The following is a 24,380-nucleotide window of genomic DNA, read 5'->3' as shown; positions in this document are numbered from 1 at the left end:
AAATTGAATTTTACACTATTTCACACCGTTACATCTGAAATTATATTTTAATGATTTTTCACTTAATGCTGTAAAAATTATCATCTATTTATGAACATTATGTTTAATATATATACACACACTACATGCAATTTATAAAGTGCATGAATAGTATATACATATGCTGCAAAAATAAAAGGAAAGGTTAAAATATTAATTTTAGAATGAAGAAGGAATTTATCAGAACATATCTCCATCTATTGTCAACTCAATAACATATTAAACAATATGAATTAAAGATGAACATTCGATTAACTCAAATCAAGTAATTTTTTTTAAGTTCATCGAGTTAACAAGTCCTATTTTATAACTCAAATTTGATTTGAATTTTTTTTTGAGTTTCTATTTAGTTTTAATTCTAAATATTTATAATATCATGATATTGTTTGCTTCCAATTTAAACGATTTTTTATAACTATGTACAATACATATTTATTTATTCATATTTTTTCATGCTATATATATATATATATATATATATATATATATATATATATATATATATATATATATATTATACAGAGTCGTGAAATTCAACTAAAACTTGCACACCAATCCGCTAATTACTAAAAATTTTGAATTATTCGTGTTACTATTCAAGTTGCATTTTATAACTCAACTTGAATTTGAATTTTTTTTTAGTCGAGTTTATGAAATTACAACTCGAAATCAATTCGATCGAGTCGAGTTTTGCTCACCCCTAATATGAACTTAATTTAATCAATTTCATTTTGTCGAGAATATCTAAATTAAATATTAGGTATGATCAGTTTTAATTAGATAGAATCAGTCTTTATTCTATTAGTTATTAGATAGGATCATTTTTAATTAGATAGAATCAGTTTTTTATTCTATTAGTTATTAGATAAGATCATTTTTAATTAGATAGAATCATTTTTATTCTGTTGCTAATTTTATGCATCTTTTTATGTAAAGTTGTTACATTGTAAACTCTATTTAAGTCAGTCATATTCAGCAGAAATAAACACGATTTATTCGGAACAAGTTTTTCCGTCTTTATGGTATCAGAGCCAAAATGGCCAAACCCTACGATGATACCTCTGGTATCGACTCTATGAGTTCTACTCGCTCACCTTCAATCACCCTAAACACTGAATCCTTCCAAAACATATCCATCACTTCTCACAAGTTGAATGGAAATAATTTCTTAAAGTGGTCACAATCTGTGAAACTGTTTATTCGTGGCCGTGGAAAATTCGACTATTTCTCAGGTACCACTACGAAACCTGCCGAAGAAGATGAAGAATCTGAAAGATGGGAGGCAGAAAACTCGATGATTATGTCTTGGCTCATAAACTCCATGGATCCGAGTGTAGAGAGAACTTATCTCTTCCTACCTACTGCTCATGACATTTGGAATGCTGTGAACGAGACCTATTCTGATCTCGGGAACGCAGGACAATGGTTTGAACTAAAAACTCGGTTATGGAGGCTAAAACAAGGAGAAAAAACTGTCACTCAATACTACACTGAACTCAAGACCTTGTGGCAAGAGGTTGACATGTTCAGCGACTACGAATGGAGTTGTGCTAAGGACAGGGCTCTATTCCAGAAGATGGTGGAAAAAGAACGGGTCTTCGAATTCCTTGTCGGCCTTAACAAGGAATTGGATGAAGTCAGAGGGCGCATTCTTGGTCGTGAACCACTACCAAGCACAAGAGAAGTCTTCTCCGAAGTCAGACGAGAGGAGAGCCGGCGGACAGTCATGCTTGGAGGCCACTCACCAAATCTCACTGAGTCTTCTGCCTTGTTCTCGGGTAAGCCACCACGTCGCAACGATCGTCGAAACGATAGAGATCGGTCAATCTGTGAGCACTGCAACAAGCCGGGACACACTAAAGCCAAGTGTTGGAAGCTACACGGGAAGCCAGCCAAGAATTTTTCAGCCAATCGAACTTCTCGTAATGCAAAGGGATTCCATGCCTCATCTAAAGATGCTTCTGAAGAGCCGAAACCTGCCTCAGAACTGTCTGCCTTCAGCAAAGAATAGCTAGAGCAATTGTATCAACTAATGAGTTCTCATTCCATATCCAACACTCCTAACCCATCATCTTATATTGCCTCTTCATCATTAGCCCAGAAAGGTACATATCCTACAGCTTTCATAGCCGGTTCTAAATCAAACCCTTGGATCATAGATTCAGGGGCAACAGATCACATGACCGGTAATTCCTCCATATTCTCATCTTATTTTCCTTTATCTGGTAATCTGAAGGTAAAAATTACTGACGGCTCCCTAACCTCTATAGCTGGAAAAGGCTCTATCATTATTTCTCCATCTCTCACATTACTAAATGTCCTACATGTCCCAAAGCTCTCTTGCAATCTCATCTCTGTTAATCGTATTATTCATGATTGCAAATGCATTGCTACAATAACATTTGCTGGATTTGAATTTCAGGACCCTTGTTCGGGGAAGATGATTGGCAATGCTAAGGAGGTTGATGGACTCTATCACTTGGTCACGGACAATTCTTCAGATAAACAAGTTCAGAAACTGAGATGCTTTACTACCTTGTCTTGTGAGAATGAAATAATGTTGTGGCATTATAGATTAGGCCATCCTAGTTTTAATTACTTGAAATATTTGTTTCCAAATCTTTTCAAAAAAAATATGGTTTTTCTTTTCAGTGTGAAGCTTGTGAATTGGCAAAACATCATAGATCTGTTTATCCATCTTTAAAGTATATGCCATCAAAACCTTTTTCTCTTGTGCATATTGATATTTGGGGCCCTTCACGAGTAAAAATAGCCTCAGGATCTAGATGGTTCATCACATTCATTGATGATCACACTAGAGTCACGTGGATTTATTTACTAAAAGAAAAATCCGAGGCAGCAAGTGTTTTCAAAAATTTTCACTCACTGATCAATACTCAGTTTCAAGCAAATATTCAAGTTCTTATAATCGATAATGGTCGAGAATATTTTAATGCAATCTTAGGTGATTTTTTGAAACAAAAAGGAATTATTCATCACAGTTCTTGCGTTGATACTCCCCAACAAAATGGAGTTGCTGAAAGAAAAAATAGGCATTTATTAGAGGTGACTAGGGCTTTACTGTTTGCTATGAATGTTCCTAATCGTTTTTGGAATGAAGCACTCTTAACATCGTCTTATTTGATAAATCGAATGCCTACAAGAGTTCTTAATTATATTACTCCTTTGCAAGCTCTAAAGAATATGTTTCCTGAAAATAGATCTTTCACTGATTTAACACCTAAAATTTTTGGTTGCATTGCTTTTGTTCATATACACGGCCAAAATAGAGGAAAACTCGATCCCCGAGCACATAAATGCATATTTCTAGGTTTTTAACCGACACAAAAAGGGTATAAATGCTTTGATCCTAAATCTGGGAAGTATTATGTGAGTATGGATGTCACGTTTTTTGAAAAACAACCTTTTTTTGATAAAAACTCTCTTCCGGGGGAGAATGACTCTGAAATGAGTTTTTGGGAACAAACATCCTTGCCAAAATCGGTTGTAAATAGCTCAGTGGAACCAATTCATATTTCCGTAACTAATCCTAGGATTTCACAACCTATAAATTCACAACCTCGTGAGACTCAGGTAGAAACCAACTTGGAACCACCTATTAAACTTCGTGTTTATTCTAGACGGATGACTCGACCAAGTAATGTACCACCGGCCCCCAAGGTATGCCAACCATCGGACTCGACTATGGTCCAAGGTACGACTTCTCTTTCTCCTATTTCTTCTCCAAATTTAGAGCCTTCTACAGAATTCTTTGAACCCATAGCCTTGCGCAAAGGTGTTAGATCATGTACCACAAAACATCCAATATCCAATTTCTTATCTTATAATAAACTCTCTCCAGATTTCAAAGCTTTTTCCACCAGGATTATTGATGATGCACTACCTAAGTCGATACATGAAGCTCTAGAAGTTCCGAGATGGAGAGAGGCAGTTTTTGAGGAGTTAAAGGCCCTGAAGAAGAATGGCGCGTGGGATCTAACTCCTTTACCTGAGGGAAAACGATCTGTAGGCAGCAAGTGGGTGTTCACCATCAAATACCATGCAGATGGCTCGGTCGAGAGATACAAGGCAAGACTCGTAGCACGAGGCTTCACTCAGACATACGGCCTTGACTACGAGGAGACCTTCACACCTGTGGCCAAACTAAACACCGTACGTGTCCTACTCTCACTAGCCGCCAATCTGGATTGGACTCTCAGACAGTTTGATGTGAAGAATGTGTTCCTAAACGGTGAGCTAGAGGAAGAGGTGTTTATAGAAGTTCCTCCAGGCTTTTATGAATTGAAGAAGGATGGCAGGGTCTGCAAGCTAAAGAAATCCATTTATGGATTGAAACAATCTCCGAGAGCCTGGTTCGAGAGATTCACGAGAGCTGTGAAACAACATGGTTACACTCAGGCCCAGTCTGATCATACTATGTTCTACAAACACAATAATGGTAAAATTGCTATTTTAATTGTGTATGTAGATGACATTGTTATGACAGGAGATGACACAGTACAGTTGGAGTCGTTGAAGAACTTCTTATCCAACCAGTTTGAAGTCAAGGATCTAGGACAACTCAAATATTTCCTTGGAATGGAGGTGGCTAGATCCTCAAAAGGTATAATTATCTGGCAAAGGAAATATGTCCTCGATATCTTGAAAGAGACCGGATTACACGGATGTAAACCAGTGGCGACTCCTATTGATCCGAATCAAAAACTCGAAAAAGAAGATGGTGTTGAGCCTGTGGACAAGAATCGGTATCAGAAGCTGGTGGGGAAACTGATTTATTTGGCTCATACGAGACCAGATATTACATTTGATGTGAGCTTGGTTAGTCAGTTTATGCATTGTCCCTCATAAAAACACTCCAAGGTTGTTTACCGGATTCTTCATTACTTGAAAGGGAGTCATGGTAAAGGAATCATGTTTTCGAAGAATGGAAGTCGAAGAGTGGAGATCTTCACTGATGGTGATTGGGGAGGAAGTTCTACAGACAGAAGATTTACTACCGGTTATTGCTCCTTTGTCTGGGGCAACTTAGTTACTTGGAGGAGCAAGAAGCAACCAGTTGCCTCTAGAAGCAGTGCGGAGGCCGAGTTCAGAGCCATGGCGCAAGGAGTATGTGAGTTGTTATGGCTTAGGAGGATCTTGGAGGAGCTGAAGGTTGAATGAGATAAATCGATGAAGTTGTATTGCGACAACAAATCGGCAATCAGTATTGCTCAGAATCCTGTACAGCATGACAGGACCAAACATGTCGAAATAGATTGACATTTCATCAAAGAGAGGCTGGAAAATGGCGATATCTGCATACTGTTTGTTCCATCATCAGAGCAGCTCGCCGATGTTCTCACCAAGGGACTGTTTACTACGATGTTCGAAGGATTTCTGTCCAAGCTGGGAATGATCGATATCTATTCTCCAGCTTTGAGGGGGGTGTCGAGAATATCTAAATTAAATATTAGATAGGATCAGTTTTAATTAGATATAATCAGTCTTTATTCTATTAGTTATTAGATAGATCATTTTTAATTAGATAGAATCAGTTTTTTATTCTATTAGTTATTAAATAGGATCATTTTTAATTAGATAGAATCATTTTTATTCTGTTGCTAATTTTATGCATCTTTTTATGTAAAGTTGTTACATTGTAAACTCTATTTAAGTCAACCATATTCAGCAGAAATAAACACGATTTATTCGGAACAAGTTTTTCCGTCTTTACATTTAATCACCAATATTGTTTGCTTCCTATTTCCATGGTGTTTCTGACCTTCATATACACAACCAAAAGCAAATTTACAAGATAGCAATTTATAAAGAAGACAAGTCGAGAACGTTTATGCCATAAATTAAAGGCATTGCCTTTGCTCCTTTTCCCTCCATATAATCTGTGTAACTGTGTCCTGTTTATTTATATCTTGTTCAGGAACCTACTACTTGATAATGCCATCGATGCTAATCTCACTTGCACTTATAACTTTGCCGGAAGAAGACAAGCCCAGATCAAAGGGTCCCAAAGACTCCGTCTGCATCCACATTCCATTAAAAAAATTAATAAATAAATAAAAAATAATAAAATACATTAAAAAATGGCATCATTCTATGTTACTCGTACATGGCTGAGTGTTGTATTACAAATGTGTTCAACACAAATGTTTTCAATTTTCTTAATAATTTTCATGCATTAGGAAGATCATATCTGAATACCTGTCTCCAGATGTATATTGAACACGTACAGAATTCGAATACCTAGACAGAGTCTAGAGAAAGAAATGAATAAAGTACCCATTTAATATCTGAGAGCCCCAGACTGCTTTCATTGTTATATACTCGCGAACAAAGTATCAAGTCTGTGTCTGACTGTTGACAAGCCTGGACTTGTAATTGAGTATTGGCCTGTGAAAATAAATTCTTGAAATGTATTGTGCATGTCATAACTCAATAACCAAACTTAAAAGTTTACATCCTAATTAATAAAATATAAGCGCTTCAAGGGAACAAATATGTTATATGTATCAAATAGCTGATATGAAATTGCTGCCTCACAGATGATCTTAAAGACCAATTAATATAATTGATGGTTGTTTTAAACATAAAAAACAGCATGATAGAAATGACAATCTTTTCCATAAGAACTTTTTACTGTTTGAAATCACATGCCACGTAAAAATAACAAAAATGCAGAATTGCTCAATGTGATAGAATACTGCCAACAGCAATAGAAAACTTCAATCACTAGACTCGGTAGCTTTTAGCAACAAAATATAATAAAGAAGCTTGATAGCTATTCTACAGGAAAATATGTAAAACAGTTCTGGAATTGTGATAATGGAAGCTGGAAATTATAAAAGCAAACCTCTGTTGGATGGGGGTGCTTGAATGACTTAGAACTGGTGTCCTGACTGCAGGCATGAGAATAAGCACTTCCACCAGAAGCTATAGCATTTTTACCCAATGAAGAAAACTTTTGGAATGGAAATGCATGGCATGTATCATCAGCATCTAAAATTGAGGAATGTAAGTCCTGAACTGGCGGTCTTTGATTTTTAAAGGGATTCATTTGACCAGCAAGGAAAGCATCAAAGGAATCAGAGATTAACTGAGATGACCCTGAAGTGATCCCATTTGATTTTGGATCACAATTACCAAACCTGCCCTGCAATGATGCTTCTGACAGCAGGCCTCCTATGCTAATATTAGTTAGACTGTCTGCCCAAATTGCCAATGACTGCCCAATGCTGCTATCCATTGCCACTTCATTTTCCTAACAGATGGGGAAAGAAAAAGCAGTTTCAGAAAGGAAAATTATTTGACATGAAACTTACTGCAATCTAGCACTCTTTTGGACATAAAGGTTTTAGTTTTGTGCCAAGAATCAGATAACAAACATAATGTGACCCCAAAGCTAACTTTCATAAGCCAGTAAAATTGTCACCATCAGAATAGAGGGGTAAATATAATAGACAATATTCAAAGAACCATCTAATATATCTTCCATGCCTGTAATTTTTAGCAACTCACAACCTAATTAAATGCTTGATTGAGGTTATAAGTTTGATTCAGGTTACTGGCAATGCAGTTTCACAAAAAATTAACATAGAAAAGGCATTAATCTCTAGGCGAGCTAATAAGCAGAAAACTGGTCATAGGCACTGTACCGTAGAACCAACTCCTCCATTAGAAATCTTCTCAGCAACAGCTACATTTGTTTCTCCACTCATAATGATTGGTTTTCCAGACTCTTCACTAGAAACCTTAGCTTTCTCACCATTTCCATATATATATCCTCCATGTACGTGTTACAACTTTTCTGTGCATCTTCAAGTTCTGAAGAGGCTCTGAAAGGAGTTGATACAGAAGGTTGTCCCAAGGTTTTTTGTTTGAAGATCAGACACCCACCCATATCTTCAAAGCAGAAGCCGGTTACAACATATCAATATACTTTTAGGAGCCACCATAAATAGCGAGTAAAATGAGAAACCAAAAAATAAAGATTAAGAAAGGCATTCAGGTATTGGACCTTAAACGAAACACAGATGGGCTTCCAATTGTTTCATAGACATCCCTGGCACTGATACAAATGTCATTTCTTGTCCATCGGTAACTGGTCAGATTTTCTGCGACATATGGGAAAAACATGGGCTCCCCAACAGCGATGCTTGAACTGCCCCACTTGCTATCAATGTGCTTAAGCACAGAGGATATCTTCTTTCTAGTACTTAAAGTCAATTCCAAGTATGGATGAAACCCATCCTAGCGGAAAGAATAGTCAACCCTCAGTCTAGATAGATCTTCTGTAAACAGCTAAAAGTGATTTTAGGTTTAGGGTTTTACCTTTTCTAGTCCTAGACGAGTGCTTTCATCTATCGGGAAGAGCTGCAACTTAATCTTAGTGGAAGGATGAAGTCTTTCTTCTGAATTCAGGTCAAGTGCAGGTGGCGTTGTAAATTCTTTCACGGAATTGGCTTTTGTAGCTTTAGACCTCGAAGATACTGCTTCAACCAAACCAGAAGGTGATGGTTGCTCATCCTTGTCTGATTTTTCTATATTAAAAGATTAAAAACTCAAAAGTTAAAAGAACAATTCAGGCTCACCAATTGATGAACGCATCAACATTTATACTTAAAAAGATAAATTTCTTGGTAAGGCAAGACAAGTAAGAAAAAAACAAGTCCAATGTCCTGCCTGTTGCTCCCTGAAGCTGCTTCTCCACAAGTGTCTTTCTAGATTTATTAACTCCCTTATAACCATCACGCGGATTAATTTCTGAATGTGGTTCCAAGGCTTTTATCCTTCTCTTTCTACTAGTTCCCATGTGATAAAAGCCTTCCTATCAATCAAACCAATTGTAAAAATATTAAACTGAAAGTACTTTACCAAAAATATCTGCCAACATCACACCTAAAAAGGAAAAAGATGATCAAAATTCATCTGAAACTCCATTTCTTCTGAGGTCTGCCCCCGATAGCCTTCAATTAAAAATCAGTGCATAACATTTCAAATTCTCAATCTTTAAAAAACAAAAAGTTAAAAGAAGGTGAATTCCAGCTTTAAACGCGGAGTATTTAGTTTTACGTCTTTCTGTTTCATTGGAGCATTTAGAGTCTAGCATTTTGGAACTAACAACAGAGGGAGGGAGAGAGGGAGGGGGGAACAATATAGTCATGAATTGCAAGTTGGAGTAACGCCAAAGCGGATTCATTTAAATTGCGAACGAGTCAAACCCTAATTCTCAAATTAGGGATACAATAAAAGATATTAAAGCATAACGAACTTTAGCGATTAACTGCAAAGAAACAAAGTGCTAATTAAATCATCAAAAATGGAAGTATACGTCATCTGAAAATTCTAAGTTACATAAGGATTGATCTATAGTAACGGTGTTGAATTTTAAGGATAGAAAATCAAAAGAAGAAGAAGAGAAAATCTAGGGAATTAAAGTTATTTGCAAATAAATTTAACTGAAAATCTTAATTCAATTAAAATAAAAAAAAGGAAAGCTTCCTGTTTTACCTGAATAGAATCAGAACAGCATAGAACAGAAAGAGAGATCGAGAAATCTGAAAGTGATGAATAGTATTGGCGGGAATTTTAGGATCTTCGGGGAAAAACTCTAAAGAGTTCAAAATTTGAAGGCAAATGGCGCTACATCAGTTTACGGTTTCAAAAGGATACAAAAGCTATGGGCAGGCCCTGAAGTTGAGGCCCATTCATGCCCTAAATGACATTTTAAGAAATAAAGGCCCCTTTGAATACAATCAGGATTGGATAGAACGTATGACTTGCTCGTTATCTATTCGAACGGATTCAAGCGTTTACAAATCCAGTCGAAAAACGAGCGCCGGACGGAGCTCCCTTCGGTCCTCCGGCCCATATTAAAATTTATATATTCGATATAATTTTAATTTAATAGTATTATGGTTTATGTAAAAATAAATATTTAAATTTAAAAAATATAAAAAATTATTAAATATTTAATCAAGTAGGAGTCGAACTAAAGAATGATGAGTCTTCGTTCTCAAATTTTTTATCTAATTACAATCTAAGTCATTGTAAGTTTAAATATCAGACAAAATAGAAGTTGTCTTTCGAGTTTTGAGTTTTTTTTTTAATTTAGGGTGAATACAATGTAATATTTGTAAAAAAAAACTTTCAACTATTTGACAATTAACGCTCATACCCCTACATACGTGTTTGAACTCGGGACGTCAAGGATAACTACAATCACTTAATCACTAAGTTCAATTGATTCATACTAAATTTTGAGTTTAAATACCTTATAAATCTTTTAAATAGTCTAATATTTTAACCTCTGCCAATATTTAATTTTGACTCCGTCCATCAACACATCATACGCTCCATTCTTAATCTGGCTGCTGATCGTAACTTTTGGTAATTGATATGAAAATTTTTTGTTATACACAATCATATTTAGTTTACCGAATTCAAATAAATTTTAATAACATGATAGTTGATGGGTATCGAAATTGCAGTCCTTACAGCATTGTAAGCTCTGATTCTCTCTTCTGTTCCAGATGTCATTAAGTCTCTGTTGATTTAAATATTAGAGTGAACATAATTTTTATTTAAATATTAATTTATTGTGGAAATTGATTATATCGATCTCTCTTGATTGTATCTGCCGGCTTTTATATGCTCCATTGATTTTGGATATGATTTTGATAGTAATGAATTTGAAAATTCATCGTTTTCTGTTTACCTGTTTATTTATAAAAGGAGAATATGAAATAATTTGTTCTACCCGCCAAAGTTGGTTGGTTCATTAAACAACAAACTTTTGAGAAGAAAAAGAAAATCGACATTCCTTGTTAACACAGCCCGGTTGCATTGAAACTGGAGTAGAACAAATTGAATTCTGCAAAAACAAAGGCATCCCATTTTCTTTTTATTTCTACAATAAATTCCAAACCAAGGTCGGCTAGTTAAGTCACTTCCCTTTCTGGTTTTTTTTTCACATTCCAATAGACTTTCTTGTGTATTACTCTGCCACTTAGCAATCACCGGATCATGCATCGAGTCCCCGCGATCGGCGTCTGAGAGGCCATTGATGCAGCAGTAGTTATGGGATGTGTTCAAGGCAAGTATACTTCAACGTACTCCCCGTCTCGGCGAATCGAAGAGGTCAAGCATGAACATGGATACGTTAATAGAGGGGATGGACTGCAGAAGTTTTCGTCAGGAACGAAGGATGGAGGCGATGATAAGAACCTCGGTCTGGCCCCTGGGATGGCCGGAAATGGACCGAAGGTGGTTGATAGGGAAGGGGAGACCGTGAGGAGTAATGATGCTAATGGGAATGTTCCGCAACGAAATGTGTCGAGGAAAATTGGTGGCGGCGACGATCAGGTTGTTCATGGATGGCCTAAATGGCTTGTTGATAATGTTCATTTTGAGGTTTTGTCTGGTTTGGTTCCAAAGAGTGCTGATTCCTATGATAAGCTTGCCAAGGTAAAGTATTCCATGAGTTTGATGATTAGAGATATTTGATTTTCAATTAAATGTGGTATCAAAGTGCTCGTATTCGAATATCCATAAAAATGAATGTTAAATCGACAATTATTCGATCCGGTTATGCAGGTAGGGCAAGGAACATACAGCAATGTGTACAAAGCTCGAGACAAGGACACCGGAAAGATTGTTGCGTTGAAGAAGGTCCGTTTCAACACTGCAGAGCCTGAGAGCGTTAAATTCATGGCAAGAGAGATTATGATACTTCAGAAGCTGAACCATCCAAATATTATCAGGCTTGAAGGATTAGCCACTTCAAGGATGCAGTACAGTCTTTATCTGGTCTTTGATTTCATGCAGTCAGACTTAACCAAAGTTATCTCCCGGCCAGGCGAGCGGCTCACCGAACCTCAGGTTTGAACTTCGAATCTATGTTGCTCCGACTTATCATTTTTTCCAGAAGTACTATCATTCAATACTCGAGTACCATATATTATCTCAAAGGATCCTCCAAACACCAAGTCAAAGTATTTGTGTTTATTATGATGCAGATCAAGTGTTACATGCAACAGCTGCTTTCAGGACTGGCGCACTGTCATGAAAGAGGGATATTGCACCGAGACATTAAAGGTTCAAACCTGTTGATAGATAGGAATGGGGTGCTGAAAATTGCAGATTTCGGGCTTTCCAATACTTTCAACCCGAAACCAAAGAAACCCCTTACGAGCCGGGTCGTAACACTTTGGTATAGAGCTCCGGAGTTGCTATTAGGATCCACAGATTATGGTGTTGGGATTGATCTCTGGAGTGCAGGTTGCCTCTTAGCTGAGATGTTTGCTGGAAGACCTATTATGCCTGGGAGGACTGAGGTACACCTTACCATTCCCCATTATTTCTACTTAGACTAAGAGAATATGGCCTTTGGAGTATGAAGTATATATATATATATATATATATGAGTCTAAATACCAATGAATGGATAGATTATTTTTATGAATGCATGTAAACTTTTAACATCCTCTAAAAGAATAAAAATTGGTATAACACTAAAATTAGCCCTAAAATTTGTCTAAATGAACATTTTAATTCCTATTTTTTCTTTTCCGATTACTTTAATTTTCAAAGTTTCAATTATTTTGTCAAAATAACTCATACCGAATGAAAAATTATTAATTGACTAATGATCCACCATATTAATGACGTGACATTTTTATACGTGTTAAATTGATGACATGTCACATAATATAATGATATGACATGTGTCACGTTAATAATTAAGAATATATGAAAATATCATATCAACAATATGTGGTGACTATTAATCAACTAACGGTTTCTATTCTACATAAGTCATTTTGACCAAGAATTTAAACCTCATGACTAAAAAATAATAGGGGCTAAAGTAATCATTCTAGTAAATTTCGTTAGGGGCAATTTTCATTCATCTATAAGTGCTTTGTAGCAATGCATTATCTCAACTGGATACTAAAAATGTATGTTGTTCGGATTCGGATGTAAGTAGCAGACATGGTAAAAGTATGATAGTCTTGCCAGTGACAAGTTAAGCTTGTGATCAGGTTGAGCAGCTTCATCGAATTTTTAAGCTCTGTGGTTCGCCCTCAGAGGACTACTGGAAGAAGATGAAGCTACCAGCAAGCTTTCGCCCACCGCAGCATTACAAGCCTGGATATCAAGAAGCATTTGGAGACTTCCCCAGTTCTTCATTTGAGCTCCTCGTAATGCTTCTTAATCTGGACCCATCTTATCGTGGCACTGCAGCGTCTGCTCTTCAAAGTGAAGTAAGCTAAAATCAGCACCACCCTCTACAAATACAAAAAAAAAACCCTAATCATGACCAAATGCTTCGTTTCATCTTTTGTTTTTGCAGTTTTTTTCTTCAATTCCTTTGGCATGCAACCTTTCAGATCTACCAGTGATATACAAAGAGGAGGATGAGCCATATAAAGCCAAAGATCGAAAGAAGTATGTTAACTTTTCAAGTATTATAGATTTCTGCTTATGATTTTAACTGATTGTGGTGGCTTTCCATATTGAAGGCACAGAACATCAAAAACAAAGCAAACTTCTGGAAAGAAACATGAAGGTCATGAGACAAAGGACCTAACAACAACGGATCAAAAGAAAGATGATACTGATACTTCCAGGGAGATAAATGTTAGTTGCACTTTTATGTTTTATAAAAGGACCAAATGAATAGTTGATTAGCGATCAATTCTTTTATCTTACCAGGATAAACATAAAGGAAATGGGAGTGCGAGCAGCTCATATCGAGTGAAGCCGATAAAACATAAAGAAGACGTCTTTCCAGTATCGGTTTCTCCACTTCTACGTTCCAATCCGAAAGCAGCTGCACGAACCGAGGCTCATCCGAATGCTACTCAGAACATTCAGAATTTCACTCTTTTACAGGCTTCTATAACCGATATCATGAAGAACAACCTCGGCAATCCTCAGTACCGCCGGTCTCTGTCTACATTGGATTTCCGAACACTTGATCCTGAGAAGATATCTAAACTTTTTGGTGTTGAATAAAGAGAATGGGTGATGGGGCAGTGATCTCTCTATTGAGGTGAAATTATATAATGTAATATGACTATGTGAGTTACTAATTTATTCCTTCTGTCATTTGGTTATAAATAAATAAAACATTATTGGTCTTATTGTTTAGTCCTAAAATGAAAGAAGTTGTTGTAACAAGTCAGTTATTAATAACATTTATGTATGAAACATTTGGTGTTGGTTTTCTTCTTTTTGAGTTGTCTGGTTTCTGATATTATAATCCTTAATAGGCTTTCAGTTCATGATTTAAACAAAGCTTAAAGCGCAGTTGCAGAAGAATTTAATTCATTGAATTGGGATCTATGTATATGAAATATTACATGTAGAATTATTATGTATTGCAGGCCATAGAGATTACTCAAATAGGAAGTACGTGAAATAATTGTAGTGTGATTGCCATCAAGTTTTGACACCACATGGCTGGTTCACACGGCTCGGCTCATGCCAGACCGCAACATAATCACCTGTTGTAAAGGAAAGGAAAGGATCCTTTCAAGTCATCTTTTATCAATCAATTCCTGCCTGCTTTGGCATGCTGTCAGCCCCTCATCCCCGATGGCTCGGCTGTATGAGGTTCCATTTCATACGCATCATCACCTCATCAAAATGCAGGTGCTGGCCCTAGCTTGCCTTGGTTCCAGATTTGAAACAATTTGATCAAATAAATAGATCTAATAATATTAAGAGGAAATTATATCATTAAATAGATCAACATAATTTAGTGACCTTTTGTATATTTTACCCTAATATTAAAAACAACAAAGATAAGTTTGGAGTTAATTGCACAAAAAGTCTCCAAGCTATGACTCTCATTTTAAATTGATCTATAAACTTTAAAACATTCTATATTAGTCATCAAACTATGACCCTTATTCTAAATCGATGTCTAAACTTCAAAACGTTCTATGTCAGAACTCAAACTATCATATCATATCATATTGATCATTCTATTAACATGTCGCTAATTTTACCGACTTTTGAAGGTCTTAGGAATTGAACCTATGATTAAAAAAATAATTTGTTTTTGAAGGTCGTGTGAATTTTTTAGGTCACATGTTCAATTCTGACGACCTTCAAAAACACATTAAATTTTTATCAATAAAGTTAACGAAACGTTAACGAAAAGATCAAAATGAAACGACATTATATTGATAGTTTAAAAAATAATATATAATATTTTAAAGTTTAGAGATTAATTTAAAAATGGATCATAATTTTTGAACATATATAAAATATGTTAAGGTTTAAGGACCAATATAAAATGGGGTAATAATTTATGGATATCATATATATATATATATATATATATATGTATGTATGTATAAGTATGTCATAAATTTATATAAAACAAACTATTATCATATAAAAATTTATATAAATACAAAATACTACAAACATGAATTATTATGTTATATATATACACACACACAATAAGGCTACACAAGTTATCAGATGCTACACTAGGGCAGACATGGTCACAATCCTTCCATATACTAACAACTAGTGATTGTCATATGGTTTGGAGCACAAGGTAGCCCCATTCACATATCTATTGTCTCCCTCCTCTGAACATATTTACCCTTTTGCTTTGGCTTGGGTGCACAAAGAAATACAAAGCTTTTCTTTTCCTTTCAAGTCAACCACATACACATGTGAAAAACTACTTAAAATTGTGTATAATCAAACATTCAATACTTTTTATTTATGGATGAAAATAAATTTAAGTAATATGTATAGAGATTATATAAAAAATTATACGTTAAAAATGATTCAAAATGTTTTACTAATTAATTCAACTGATATCGCTGTGGAAGACATGGATTTAAATACATTTAATTACACATTATCTTTTTATTTATAGGTGAATAATGATATATTTAATTTAAATATTATATTAAAAAAATTCAAGATATCTTTAAAATATAAAAACAGTCATTGTCGAAGATTTGAAGGTCGTTGTCAATCCCTCCATATCATACTCTTCTTTCTTGTAGTATTTCTTTATTTATATTTTCATTACAACAACAAAAGCCTGAATGATATACCTAAGTTCATGTGCTGTTGTTCCCGGAAGCATATTCTTGAGGGAGGTCAGTCATGGTGCATTTTTAGTTGTGTTTCGGGTGATAAACCTGCATTATGAACGTCTCCTCTTCAAGGCCATTAATTAGTCGTATAAATTATGTTTTTCATTTTGAGGACAAGGAGGACCCCTCCAGCAGATGACTTGAGCTCACTTCACGTGCCTTTTTCCCTTCATGAAATTGTCCATCACCCCACCAGGTGCCCGTTTTTATACACCCAACAGAGGTCGAATCAGACAAACTAGAGGTAAAGTTTTGAATCTCTAAGTAAATTTGTATAGCTTTATGTAGTTTAATAGTATGTATTAGTTTGATAGGTAGATGGAGATCCAATCTGTCAATCTGAACTCCTATTATTTTTCAGCAAGAAATATGCCGGTGGCTAAGGAAACTCAGAAACTACTCCATAATGATCAAGTGCTTACCGCTACAGAAGATCATGGAGAAGATAATATTAAGGTTGATGAATTAGTATCTATGGACTACAGTCCAGCAACAAGGAAGCCTCCAATCCACAATTAATCACTAAACTTGTGTATATTAAAACAAGTACTCACTATAAATTTCTCTCTAAGTTCGAACAATTATTTTTATATATTAAAAAAACCTTATAAAAAAATATTATCTGGTAATCAACTCATACTATTACAAAAATACTCACTAGTTAAACTCTTTTTTTCTGGCTTTGTATATACATTTCTGCATAGTAGGAGGGATAAAACAGGGAAAAATGGTTTACATATGAGAATCAAGCATTGTCAATATAGAACCAGATATATTCACATATTCTCTAGGGTTTACGTTTTTCTTCTTCTTCTTTTTTTGTAAATAAAAACCATCCATGGAGAATTGAGAAACCTTGGATTGTATTAGTATTTGAGTTTAATGGTACATGTAAAATACCTACATGTTTCAGTCATTAAACTGAATATCAAACTACAACAAGGCTTTGTTTTCTCTCCTGATATATAAAGGTTCAACAGCAGGCAGCAAGAGGCGCAAAGTTGATGAATTAAGCAGGCAATTAACAAAAGAGAGAGTACAAGGCGGGGATCTGATTTGTTTGAGACATGTACTGGATGATATTTTGAAGTATATTTTATATAAATATATGTCCTCTAAGATTCAACAATTATTTCTATAGATAGAGAACAAGTAAAATAAAAATGGATAAATACTCAACTAAAATCAAGAGAAAGAAGAGAGCGAGAGAAACAATAAAAAATATTATTAAGTATAGTTTTTGTCAGAAAAATAAAATCAGTAGATACCGATATAAAATTAAGAACAATAAGAATAAAAGATGGGTAAAGTATATAAATTGTACCTTTATGATAGGGTATTGATTTGTTGAGTCTCTCGACTATTAAAAGTTATAAAATGATCATTTGATTATAAGATATTATTTCATTGAATCCCCATATTATTAAAAGTTATAAAAAAATCACTCGACTATTCATATGTTTCATATTCGTACTTGTTAACATGTTGACTAATAAAATAATAAAATCATATTTTAGCATGGTTTTCAGAACCGGACAGGTTAGCGAACTGGCCATGCTACCTGTTCACTGTCGGTTGAATCGGTCCGACCGGTCGGAAGAACCGGACGACGTCATAATTATTTAAAAAATTAAATAAAAATACCAAAAATATTTAATAAAAAATAATTTTTTATATCACAAGTCATATTCAAAGCTAGTCATAACATATATAAGTTAAAAATCATAAAATCAAGTGAAACAAAATGATTCAAATTAACTACAACATAATATTTAAGGTAAAACATATTAAATAATAAATATAATTATATAACTATAATTAAAAAATAAATTTGGGGCTAAAAAAATCATAACAAAATGATATTGTTTGGTTTAATTTTTTTTTAAACACAATCCCACATGGCTAAGAAACATAGAAGATCACCCCAAAAGTCTAAAGAGAAAATATGAGAACAAAACAATCCCACATGGCTAAGAAACATAAAAGAGCATCCCAACTAACCTCTATAAATAATAGAGGTAATTTGACATTCAAAATCATGGAGCCTTTTGGTGAGCATTGAGTTAACTATTCTTTCACTTCAATTAAGCTCGAATTTTAGGCTTCAATCGAGCTTCTAATTTTTTTTGAGTTCAAGCTTTTTCGAGTTCAAGTTTCAATATTATATTTCGAGTTTGAATTGAACTTGATAATTTTTAGCTCGTGAGTTTGAGTCGAGTTAATCTTACTTTTAAAGTTTTCAAGTTCGAGTCGAGCTCAACAATACTCGAGTTCGACTTGGCTCGTTTAATAAACGACGTCGTTTGGTTTAATTTTTTTTTTTAAATAATAATAAAATTGGCGGTTTTTTCCGATTTTCAGTCGTTCCGGTTCGAACGGTTCAACGGTTTCGGTCAGTTCACTAGTAGCGATTCAACCGATGTAGATTGAACCGGCCGGTCCGGTTTGATTTTCAAAACACTGTATTTTAGTGATGTTTTCCAGCACTGACTTGACGACATAATATTTCAAGCATTAGCTCGATGACATAATGTAAATGAAAACTCGTCCCATAAAATAAAACTCAAGCGGTTCTCATATCTCAACGAACAAGTTAATGTCCAGCTCAAATAACAACAATTGTTTTAACAAAAACGAACAAATTTAATCTTGATTATAACTTTTAATAGTAAAAAGATTCAACAAAACAACACCCTTAATCAAAGAACTATTTTCTAACATATAATAATCGAAATACTTAACAAAACACCACCTATAATCCGAGATCATTTATGTACTTAACCTTAAAAAGATTTGAGAAAGTAATTTGCTGACATAGTTCGGACATCATCTTACATCCAAGTATTATAGACATTTCCATACAAGATAACATAAGAATGGTTCTCTCTCTCTTAAAGACTATGTAAATTGTCAAATCAATTAGAACTGCGAAGTACAAGCATTCTTCAACGAACTTATTACACTTTAATGTTAGATCCTGAAATCTATCCTGGGTATGGAGGAGTAATGCAAAACCCTTGACAGTCCCCTAAACCCTTTTGTAGACAATATCTGGTTTACCCTTGGTGACGGCAAAATGATCGACCTTTGGTCAGATAGGTGACTCAAAAATAATCCTTTGAAAGATGTTTTCCTTTGAATTTTCACATTGGTTGTTAATAAAGTTGGGAAGGATTGTTAATTCGCCAAAATGGACAACGATTCATGGCAAAGGAACATTCAGTTGCATAGGCACCAGTTGGCCTGGGATAACCTACACAGTGCCCTTCAGAATGCCCTTCAGCTGCATAGACGGAGAGCAAAACAGACAATACACGACAAGTACTAGAATCGGATCACCATGGTTCAAGAGTTGAAGTACAAAAAGTTTACAACCAATAATTAGAAACAAGAACTGTGTTTTCAGACATCCAAGGAAGTAATGAAGCAGCAAAAGCTCTCAAGCCAGGTGAAGTCAAAATATATTAGGTGGCCACTGCGAATGTTTTTGAGAAACAAGCCTTTGGATTTATCATCATCAACAAAACCATCAAAACACATAAAATTAATGGTGTTAACAGGTACCAAGAATACAGGGTAGTATGACAGCATGCAATAAAGTGTAACAAAATTGAATTTATGGAGTAACTAAGCAAAAGCCTAAATAAAATAGCAGTACTTTCAAATACAAGATGAGTCTTATAAGGTCTCAGACATCCAAGGAAGAAATGAAGCAGCACAAGCTCTCAAGCCAGGCGAAGGTGAAAGCTCCTAGGTGGCCACTGCGAATGTTTTTGAGAAACAAGCCTTTGGTATTTATCATCATCAACAAAACCATAAAAAGACATAAAATTAATGATGTTAACAGGTACCAAGAATACAGGGTAGTATGACAGCATGCAAGAAAGTGTAACAGAATTGAATTTATGGAGTAACTAAGCAAAAGCCTAAATAAAATAACAGCACTTTCAAACACAAGATACGTCTTATAAGGTCTCAGACATCCAAGGAAGAAATGAAGCAGCACAAGCTCTCAAGCCAGACGAAGGCAAAAGCTCTTAGGCGGCCATTGCGAATGTTTTTGAGAAACAAGCCATTGGATTTATCATCATCAACAAAACCATCAAAACACATAAAATTAATGATGTTAACAGGTACCAAGAAAACAGGGTAGTATGACAGCATGCAAAAAAGTGAAACAAAATTGAATTTATGGAGTAACTAAGCAAAAGTCTACATAAAATAGCACCACTTTAAAGTACAAGATAGTCTTATAAGGTCTCAGACATCCAAGGAAGTAACGAAGCAGCACAAGCTCTCAAGCCGGGCGAAGGCGAAAGCTCTTAGGTGGTCACTGCGAATGTTTTTGAGAAACAAGCATTTCAAGTTATCATCATTGACCTTATTTACCTTCTCAATAAAGTTCGCTAACCTCATGCGAGTATGATTACACTCAGTTCTTATAATTTGCACTAAAAGAACAATCAAATTTAAATTATTATAACACTTCGATCAATAGTGATCGTTGAAAACTAACCCATGTCAAGTAATGAAACAGGCATCATCTTCACGCAAGTAAATTCAACAATATTCAAAATACCGAACCAATCCAAAAAAAAAAATTGAACCTTTTTACAACTTGAAAGAAAGATCATCCAGAAATAAGATCAATACAATGCTTAAAGAATCAGCTAATTCTTTTAGATACCAAGACACATATTAATACTTCAGCAACAAAAAAATCAACTATCAAAAGCAACAAACAAATATAATCAGGAACGAACTGTTCAAAAACATCAGATTTTGATAAATATTTTGGGGAAATTAGGCAAGTTAAAGTAGATGGAAGAAGAGTCTCAGACATCCAAGGAAGGAGTGAAACAGCAGAAGCTCTCAAGCGCTGCGAAAGGCGAAAGGCGAAAGCTCTCAGGCGGCCACCGCGAATGTTCTTGGAGAAACAATCCTTTGGAATTGTCATCATCGATCATTCTTCTTTTCAACTATTTTATCAAACAAAAAAATCATTTCAAAAATAAAATAAAATAAACAAAATTAAACGAAAGTTAGGCATTTAAGGTTTAGATGCTGATGGGATAGAACTGAAGAATAGAAAGGTTTATAAAGAGCGAATTTAGGGTTTTAGCCATTTTAAGAAGGGTAACCTACAAAATGGTCACTAATGTTTGAGTAAAATCTTATTTTCTCCACTTAAGTTTCAAAAATAAAAATTTGGTCACAAACATTATCAATTTATAACAAATTAATCACTTTTCATTAACCATCGTTACTGCAGTAAAAAAATGTTGACGTGACATGTTAAACCAACTGACTTAAAATGTTTTATTACTCCTCTTTTTATTCCATAGCATTACCCCGACTAGAAGAAAATCAAATAACATTCTTTTAGTATTATTAAACACAAAAAGTTTAACAGAATAATTCTTTTAGTGTTAATTCAAGAAGAGCATGACAACAAATAAACTACCAAGTGTAAAAATTCCTCTCAAGGAAGATCTTGAATAAAAGACTTGCATATTGCAATATTGCTTGGCTCTCCAAGCTGTTGAAAGATCCTTCTCTGAAGTCTTCAGTCATGATTATAATATCACCTAGAGCAGTAAAAAAAATGAATTTAACTCCTTATACACTGGAACTTCTCTTGTTGATTCTCTTGAATCAACCTCTTACAATGGAAGGGTAAGTTCCATACTCTTTAACTAAGATTATCCATTTATTGCTACTGTTATTTTCATTTTACAAACGAAGAAACATGAGACAACGACGAACAACCTTTAAACTCGACAACGAGTAATGGCGCCCCAACCTTAGTTGTAAGGGTTAACTTGCGCTCCCGATATGCAGTTATAATATGATGTTCCCCTATGAGAGCACAACATGGTGTCACTCTGAAGTGTTTCGTAGCTTGTGTATTGTGTGTTCGTCGTTTGCAATATGCGCTTGTTGAACTCTAACTCATCATCCATGTTGTTAGCCATGCACTCGGCCGTTGAATAACTACTGGACTCGTTCGTCATCTTCGTCAATACCCAGCTCAAGCTGTGTACGCCGCTTGTAGCGAAGGCTGACACGACGATGATATGAGTTGCAGTGCCAATGAAGAGTAAGGAAATGGTCAGGAGAAAAGTAGAGGGATTAACCATTTGTTTTGGATTTTGCTTTGCTTTTTGTATGTTGCAGTTTATTCCAGTGGAAGGAGAGACTGGTGGATTTTTAGATTGGCTTAAAGTGGATTTAATGAAGAAGAAAAAAAGCTAAACGGTGAACGTGTTAAGTCCGTTTCGTTCAAACGCGCTAAGTTAGCTTGTTTAATTTACTACGTCAGCATTTCGTTACTATAGTAACAACTGTTAATGGCGAGTTGCCAATTTATTATAAATAAATAATGTTAGTGACAAATTTGTTCTTTTTAAAACTTTAGTAGGAAAAACGAAAAATTACACAAACACTAATGATCATTTGTGTAGTTTAGCCTTTTCAGAAAGTAGGTTTTTTCCTCACCGTTTTACGCATAAGAACGACTGCAATTCGTTCCACCATTAATGAAAAACATGGGCCAGGGGCACCTTATATATATTTTTGGATAATTTAGAATTTTATTACTCAAAATAGCAAAGTCATGCTACAACCAATCAACCATTCAACAAAAGAAACAAAAGCCTAAATACAAATCAATGATTGGTTAAACTATACCCCAAGCATTACAGAGGTTAGAGTTAGTATTATCTAGTCTGTTAATAGCTTTGTCCCTAAGTCGAATACCAACAATATCAATGATGTCTTTAAGAATAGCATCAACATCCCAAAAACGAGCTTGAAAAGTTATTTGATTACGTTCCTGCCATAGGTAATAGATAAACGCATTCCATGAAATCTTCAAAATGGTGGTGAGTAATGACTTCCCCTTCCAAGTTAAGCAAGCACGAGATATCATTCCTTCCCATGTCGAAAAATTATGATTCATCCCGTTCAGATTTAAGATAGAATTCCATAGACGAACAACCATGGGATAGTTAGAAAATAGATGGTCTCTAGTTTCTTGATGTGAATTGCAGTTAACACAGAGACCATCAGTGAAAACTCCCATTTTCTGTAACCGATCTTTGGTTGGTAACCTGTTCAAAATGGCCATCCAAGTGATTAGGCTGTGTTTTGGTATATGCATTGGATACCAAATGAGACGATACCAAGATACTTTATGCCCTTGTAATCGGATGCTATCCCATATTTCCTTTGTCTGTAGCGAACCAGTAGAAATAAGAGGAAAAACAGTATGCCTCAGCTTTAAAATCCGTCTAAAACCCCAACTGACATTAGATCCAGGTTCGAATTGCCAGAAATCCTGCTCTTTAAGGATATACTTTTTCAACCATGAAATCCATAGGGAACCATCAGCAGCAAGTATTTTCTTAATAAGGCTGATAATACAAGCTTTATTCCAAATGGAAATATTAATCAAACCTAGGACTCCTTCAGATTTCGTAAGGAAAATGTTATCCTAACTTACCCGAGCACCGACAGCAGGCTTGTCTTCTCCTTTCCATAAGTACCGTGAGCAAAACTAGTCCACGGTTTTTAAGATAGAAGCTGGGAGAGCAAGCTGTTTGCACCAGAAATTACTAACGTTGAACAAAACATACCATATTAATTCTAGTCTGCCTGCATAACTAAGATTACGGGTAGACTAGTGGTGCAGCCGTTTCCTAATATTGTCAAGGAGAGGTTCACAATCTTTCGTAGTGAGTTTGAGGGTTACAAGAGGGATGTCGAGATACTTGACAGGAAGAGATCCAGATTTGAAGCCAGAATTAAGCTTAATGATCTCTAGCTCCCTAGAAGAGATACCCGCAGTAAAGAGTTCACATTTGGAGGGATTAAGTTGTAGCCCTGAAAGCTGATAAAACTTTTCGAGAACACTTAGAACACCCGCCACAGATTCCTTGTTACCTTTGCAGAAATGAGGAAATCGTCTGCAAAAGAAAGATGAGTAAGCCCAATCTTCTTGTATTTGGGGTAGAAAGTAAATATACCTTTATTAGCAGCCATATTTAGCATTTTAGAAAGGATATTCATTGCAAGAACGAATAAGTAGGGGGAAAGATGATCCCCCTGTCTTAGTCCTCTTGCCCTTTTGAAGTAACTGATTAAGGTTCCATTGAAGGAGATAGAGTAACGAGCTTGAGTAAAGCAAATTTC

General features: G+C 35.1%; 3 protein-coding genes, 4 non-coding genes and 1 pseudogene across 7 annotated transcripts; 1 reads left to right on the top strand and 7 right to left on the bottom strand.

Moving 5' to 3' along the window:
- Positions 1 to 5,804: 5,804 nt before the first annotated feature.
- Positions 5,805 to 7,938, bottom strand: LOC120122988 (TSL-kinase interacting protein 1-like). The gene is made up of 4 exons (XM_039142010.1): positions 7,710 to 7,938; positions 6,908 to 7,315; positions 6,337 to 6,447; positions 5,805 to 6,077 (listed from the first exon to the last, which is right to left on the bottom strand). Exons 1-4 carry the CDS (start codon positions 7,770 to 7,772, stop codon positions 5,985 to 5,987), a joined length of 675 nt encoding a protein of 224 aa, XP_038997941.1. The 5' UTR covers positions 7,773 to 7,938; the 3' UTR covers positions 5,805 to 5,984.
- A 120-nt stretch (positions 7,939 to 8,058) lies between these two features.
- Positions 8,059 to 8,667, bottom strand: LOC120123097 (TSL-kinase interacting protein 1-like). The gene is made up of 3 exons (XM_039142086.1): positions 8,646 to 8,667; positions 8,386 to 8,594; positions 8,059 to 8,304 (listed from the first exon to the last, which is right to left on the bottom strand). Exons 1-3 carry the CDS (start codon positions 8,665 to 8,667, stop codon positions 8,059 to 8,061), a joined length of 477 nt encoding a protein of 158 aa, XP_038998017.1.
- Positions 8,668 to 11,133: 2,466 nt separating this feature from the next.
- On the top strand, positions 11,134 to 13,734 carry LOC120123096 (probable serine/threonine-protein kinase At1g54610). Its single transcript, XM_039142085.1, has 6 exons — positions 11,134 to 11,520; positions 11,650 to 11,934; positions 12,072 to 12,389; positions 13,098 to 13,319; positions 13,409 to 13,503; positions 13,578 to 13,734. The coding sequence occupies exons 1-6, from the start codon at positions 11,134 to 11,136 to the stop codon at positions 13,732 to 13,734; spliced, it is 1,464 nt and encodes a 487-aa protein (XP_038998016.1).
- Positions 13,735 to 19,584: 5,850 nt separating this feature from the next.
- Positions 19,585 to 19,710, bottom strand: LOC120123115. Its single transcript, XR_005516156.1, has one exon. It is a non-coding gene; the product is annotated as a small nucleolar RNA SNORD14 (small nucleolar RNA).
- Positions 19,711 to 19,871: 161 nt separating this feature from the next.
- On the bottom strand, positions 19,872 to 19,997 carry LOC120123112. Its single transcript, XR_005516154.1, has one exon. It is a non-coding gene; the product is annotated as a small nucleolar RNA SNORD14 (small nucleolar RNA).
- Positions 19,998 to 20,158: 161 nt separating this feature from the next.
- On the bottom strand, positions 20,159 to 20,283 carry LOC120123113. The gene has a single exon (XR_005516155.1). It is a non-coding gene; the product is annotated as a small nucleolar RNA SNORD14 (small nucleolar RNA).
- A 160-nt stretch (positions 20,284 to 20,443) lies between these two features.
- Positions 20,444 to 20,568, bottom strand: LOC120123111. The gene has a single exon (XR_005516153.1). It is a non-coding gene; the product is annotated as a small nucleolar RNA SNORD14 (small nucleolar RNA).
- Positions 20,569 to 21,018: 450 nt separating this feature from the next.
- On the bottom strand, positions 21,019 to 21,152 carry LOC120123114 (annotated as a pseudogene).
- Between the last annotated feature and the right edge of the window lie 3,228 nt (positions 21,153 to 24,380).

The sequence above is a fragment of the Hibiscus syriacus genome, unplaced genomic scaffold (assembly GCF_006381635.1).
Source record: "Hibiscus syriacus cultivar Baekdansim isolate YM2019G1 unplaced genomic scaffold, ASM638163v2 tig00110388_pilon, whole genome shotgun sequence".
Classification (NCBI taxonomy): domain Eukaryota; kingdom Viridiplantae; phylum Streptophyta; class Magnoliopsida; order Malvales; family Malvaceae; genus Hibiscus; species Hibiscus syriacus.
Note: the sequence above shows the minus strand (reverse complement) of the source record. Positions and strands in the feature narration are given on the sequence as shown.

Excerpts from the sequence above, each read along its gene's own strand:
- LOC120122988 (XM_039142010.1), bottom strand. The coding sequence starts at position 7,772 with ATGAGTGGAGAAACAAATGTAGCTGTTGCTGAGAAGATTTCTAATGGA. Across the intron at positions 7,316-7,709 it reads ATGGAGGAGTTGGTTCTACG|GAAAATGAAGTGGCAATGGA; the intron begins GTACAGTGCCTA and ends CCCATCTGTTAG. Across the intron at positions 6,448-6,907 it reads AGCACCCCCATCCAACAGAG|GCCAATACTCAATTACAAGT; the intron begins GTTTGCTTTTAT and ends TTATTTTCACAG.
- LOC120123097 (XM_039142086.1), bottom strand. The coding sequence starts at position 8,667 with ATGTTGATGCGTTCATCAATTG. Across the intron at positions 8,595-8,645 it reads GTTGATGCGTTCATCAATTG|AAAAATCAGACAAGGATGAG; the intron begins GTGAGCCTGAAT and ends CTTTTAATATAG. Across the intron at positions 8,305-8,385 it reads CTCGTCTAGGACTAGAAAAG|GATGGGTTTCATCCATACTT; the intron begins GTAAAACCCTAA and ends TCTTTCCGCTAG.
- LOC120123096 (XM_039142085.1), top strand. The coding sequence starts at position 11,134 with ATGGGATGTGTTCAAGGCAAGTATACTTCAACGTACTCCCCGTCTCGG. Across the intron at positions 13,320-13,408 it reads CGTCTGCTCTTCAAAGTGAA|TTTTTTTCTTCAATTCCTTT; the intron begins GTAAGCTAAAAT and ends TTGTTTTTGCAG. Across the intron at positions 13,504-13,577 it reads AAAGCCAAAGATCGAAAGAA|GCACAGAACATCAAAAACAA; the intron begins GTATGTTAACTT and ends TCCATATTGAAG.